This window comes from Mus caroli, chromosome 9 (assembly GCF_900094665.2).
Source record: "Mus caroli chromosome 9, CAROLI_EIJ_v1.1, whole genome shotgun sequence".
Taxonomy (NCBI): domain Eukaryota; kingdom Metazoa; phylum Chordata; class Mammalia; order Rodentia; family Muridae; genus Mus; species Mus caroli.
This window is the reverse complement of record NC_034578.1, coordinates 91,885,440-91,889,685: the sequence shown is the minus strand read 5'-3', so window position 1 is coordinate 91,889,685 and position 4,246 is coordinate 91,885,440. Positions and strand designations below refer to the sequence as shown.

Sequence of the window (4,246 nt, the reverse complement as noted above, 5' to 3'; positions counted from 1 at the left end):
TTTGCCTTCTTATCCTTGTTCTCACTGGCGAGCTCATCTGTCCTATGGCTGAGGCATTCCTTCAATAGTTTTAGATCCAATTCCTTCAGGATTTCAACATTCANCAAAGACCAGGAACCTTCCAGAACTCCAGCTCCAGACTGGAGGGACTCACAGACTGAATTACTATTCTTCTTGGCTTTTTCCACTATGAAACAGCCATTGCTGGACTACCCAGACCACACCCTATAAACCAGTCTAAATTGCTTTTTAGTGTGTGTGTATTCTTTCNAGTACTTCTGTTCCTTTAGAGAACAATAACGAATACAATTAGGAAAGGCTCATTAATGGATCCCAAAGTACAGGCACTGTATCTTACAGGCTACTTTTAAAATGGAGTGAAACCACTAAGTGGTTTTGAGTTGCACAGTGAGATACTTACTGACTTAGGCAAAAACTCTTGTGTTAAAGTGGAAGGTAAATTTATGGGAAAATAGGAGGTGAAAGAAAAGTCAGCTAAGAAGCCTACTACAACAGCTGAGCTGATGACGTGGAACTGGGTCAGTGGAAGGGAAGAGGAACAGACAGAACTGCAAAACTTGAAAGGCAAAAAGCAGTAAAACAAAGAATCTGATTGACATGGAAAGAAAGAAACAGAAATAGCAAAGCCTGAATTGAGGGTTTAAGTAGTAGTAGGCACACTCTGAGGGGCTGGTGAGAGGGCTCAATAGATAAAGGTGTTTGTCTCCAAGTCCAATGACCCCAGTTAGACCTGGAACCCAAACAGGAAAATAACTGATTCCATTAAATTGTCCTCTGACTTACATAATTGTTTAGTGGCATATGCACACCAACACTGATAAACACGAAATCAATCAATCAGTCAATCAATCAATGTAATTTTGAAAATGTTAGGGCTAGAGAGATGACTCAGCAGTTTCCAGCATCCACATCATGCAGCCCATAGCCACCCCAACTCCAGTTCTAGGAGATCCAATGCTCTCTCTGGCCTTCAAGAGCACCCACATGTATGTGACACACAAGCGCGCACACACACACATGCATATACNCACACATGCANACACACACACATACACACACAGAGCCAAGCACAATGACACAAATGACACATACCTGTAATACTAACACTTGGGAGGCTCAAAAATGAAAAGCAAAGAGAAACACACACACCCCAAAACACACACACAAAACCAAAAAATATANAACCACCAACAAAACAGTCCCCCCAAACCCTTATTTCATTAGGTAGGAGTGTGTGTGAGAGAGTCTAGGATAGTTAGGTAGGTCCTCTGCCATTACAGAGGACCCAGTTTGGTTTCTAGCATCTACTTGGTAGCTTACAACCATCTGTTAAACTCCAGCACCAGGAAATCTGATGTCTTTTCGGCACAGAATGTGTGTGTGTGTGTAGGCAAAACACTCATATGCATAAAAGTAAATACATCTAAGGAAACTTTTAATATTTATGGGTATATGCATGAATTCCTATTCAGTACATACTTACAACACTAATAACTCAGGGTTTATCTATATTTAGTTTTATAGATAGTGCCAACTTCCAAAAATTATTGTGATAATTTGTACTGCCTTCAGTAGCACAGGAGCAATTTAGGTGCTTCATATTCTTGCAGAAATCAATAGTGTCTTTTTCCTGGTAGCGATTTGGTAGATACAATGAGTACTACATTATGATTTTCACTTGTTTTTAATTTTTTTTACTGACTAATGCTAATGAGTATTTTTTAGTAAGTTCGTTAACTATTTCTATTTGTTGCTAGAATAAGATTCTATTATTTTATTTTTTCCGTTAAGGAAAGGGTCTCACACTAGCCCAGGCTGGCTTACAATTCCCTAAGAGNTAGGGGTGTTGTAAAAAGCACTGGCAAGGCTTTATTAATGGAACAATCATCTTATCAGGTCAATGGACCCTGAAATGACAACTCACATTTTAATACACTGTAATACTAATATGGTACCCAGTACAGCAGGCAGCATGTTGTTTTGAACTTAGGCTTATATAAGGGCTCTAAACCAATAGCTCTTTTCTTTTTTTCCCCACTAGTGCTGAGAATGGAACTGGGACTAATTAACATCATACAGAGCTGCACTACTGAGTCATATTCCCAGCTTTTTAACTGACAGTCCTTAATGCCAGAGGTAACTGACTTGAGAGATATTTATACATTATGTGCTTCTGATACACAACCAGGAAGGAGAATCACGCACTGATATTCTAAGGAAAGATGACCTCATGCCCTGAAAAGTGGCTAGGGAAGTGTTTACTATGATCTAGAACTATTTGAAAGCAAAGCAAAACAAAACAAACAAACTGAAAAAAAATCTCAACAACTGTTTAAAAGTTTGGATAAGTTAGGGTACTATGGAATGCACTCGCTTTGGAAGAACACTGTCTTTGCCAAAACTAGAGAGGGGCCTAAATGACAAATGTCACAAGCTATCTAACGAAACTGCAAATAAGAGAATTGAAAATCTCAGTGTAGAATGAAATGATGGTAGAAACTAAATAAAGTTAAAACTGCAAAGGCAACGCCCCTCTTTCCGTAGTGGAATCTGAAACAAAGCACGCTGCTACTCACCTTTCTGAAAAGTCAGGGTCTATAAATTCTCTAGCTCGTTTTCTATCACTAAAAAGACAAAAAGACAGCTTAGCACAACACATAACACAACTCTACTTCTTAAATAATCTATTATAAACTGTCTCACTCTACACTGAATGTACACAAAAGAAAACTTATTTTCACCATGAGATAAAGATATGACAATATAATAATACAAAATTGGCATAAGTTCAATGAATACTTGGGGAGAAAAACAGTATAGATTTACAAATTACTCTTTATAAAACTGTTTTGTCTTTATAGTATATGAATTGAATGTANGTCTGTCAATGCGTATATGACAATGAAGCATGAAGCACTTGACAGGGCTATTACTGCAATGGAGCGTAGCCTTGAAACGAGGTGGCTTTTACAGTTTGTTTGTTCCACACTCACAGGCTGGAACCCAAGCAGTACGTCACCAAGTATTTAACTCCTCAAGTAATAAAACTTCAACAGTGATAAAAATAAGGTTTGGAGTATTCCTTTAATATTTTCCTTTCACCCTTTTAATTTTTATTTATGTGTATGTGTGTGTCTATGTGTGTCTAAGCCACAGGGATGTGGGTGCCCACAGAGGCTAGAAGGTAGTGTCAGATGTCTTGGAGTTAGGTGGTTATGAGCCATACGATGTGGGTGCTAGGAACCAAACTGTGACTTTGTAAGAACNCGTGTTCTTAAGGACTTAGCCTCCTCTTCAGCTTTGCTTTTCNTTCTTGCAAGCTTCTACTCTATCCCCAAACTCCACCCCTGTGAGAGAGACATGGTTTTCCTATGTGACCCAGGCTGCCCCCAGGAGCTCTCATTTTGCCTCTCTGGTTATCTTGCCTCAGTCTCCCCAGTTCTGGGATTACTGCAATGCACTCCTGTTAATTACCTTTTATAGAAGATAGGGTGCCTAGGAAACAGAGAAGAAAGGCTAGCAGAAAGCATTTCATAAACAAAGATGAAAAGGGGTTTGGTAGNAATGGTGGTAAAATGGTAACAAAAGAAATATTGCCTATATTTATTTTTTAAAAAATCAAGGGAGGTTTTCATGAAAATGTTAATACATTTGTCCTCTTTTCCTAGTTTCTTTCCTGAATTTTAGGAAAGTTGAAGGAACACTCGTGAGTGAAACCAACACTGAACACAACTCCTTCCTCATGTATCAAAACAATGTAAAATTCATTTTTATATCTCCAAAGCAGCTAAATATTATGATCATAAAAGTAGTCCTATTTTAGAATTTTAAAGTCAGGAGATCTAGTTATAAGTTAAATTGTTTTTCTCAGCTTACACATGGTTGTACTCATTTGACATGCTGGTACCTGCCTATGGGCAACTCCAGGCTGGAGGCAAGCTTGGGCTACAGACTGAGCCTGATTATAATTGGTGATTTTAAAGCAATATATTAGTTTGTAAGGATCTAAACCAGTTGGGTATCAGAACAATTAACTGTAATCTCAATGTTCAAAAGGCTGAGGCGGAAGGGTCCCTAAGCGTTCAATGGCAGTTGCACTATGTATCATGTACCAGCTTAGCCAGAGTTATATCCCAAGACTCTGTCTCAACCAGCAAAACCCAGCAACCTCTGAGCAACCTGAAATCCCAGAGGTGCAGGCAGTCTGACCAGGACACCATCTTAA

At 38.8% G+C, this 4,246-nt stretch overlaps 1 protein-coding gene across 8 annotated transcripts in view; it reads right to left on the bottom strand.

Moving 5' to 3' along the window:
- Positions 1-4,246, bottom strand: part of Tfdp2 (transcription factor Dp-2) — an 83,225-nt gene that overhangs the window by 26,701 nt on the left and 52,278 nt on the right. For 7 of the 8 annotated variants that reach the window (XM_029481298.1, XM_029481300.1, XM_021171518.2 and 4 more), the window contains one exon: positions 2,598-2,645. The exons of the other annotated variant lie outside the window; for it this stretch is intronic. In XM_029481298.1, coding sequence (XP_029337158.1) covers positions 2,598-2,645 — 48 coding nt within the window. The remainder of the gene's footprint in view (positions 1-2,597; positions 2,646-4,246) is intronic. 8 annotated transcript variants of the gene reach the window in all.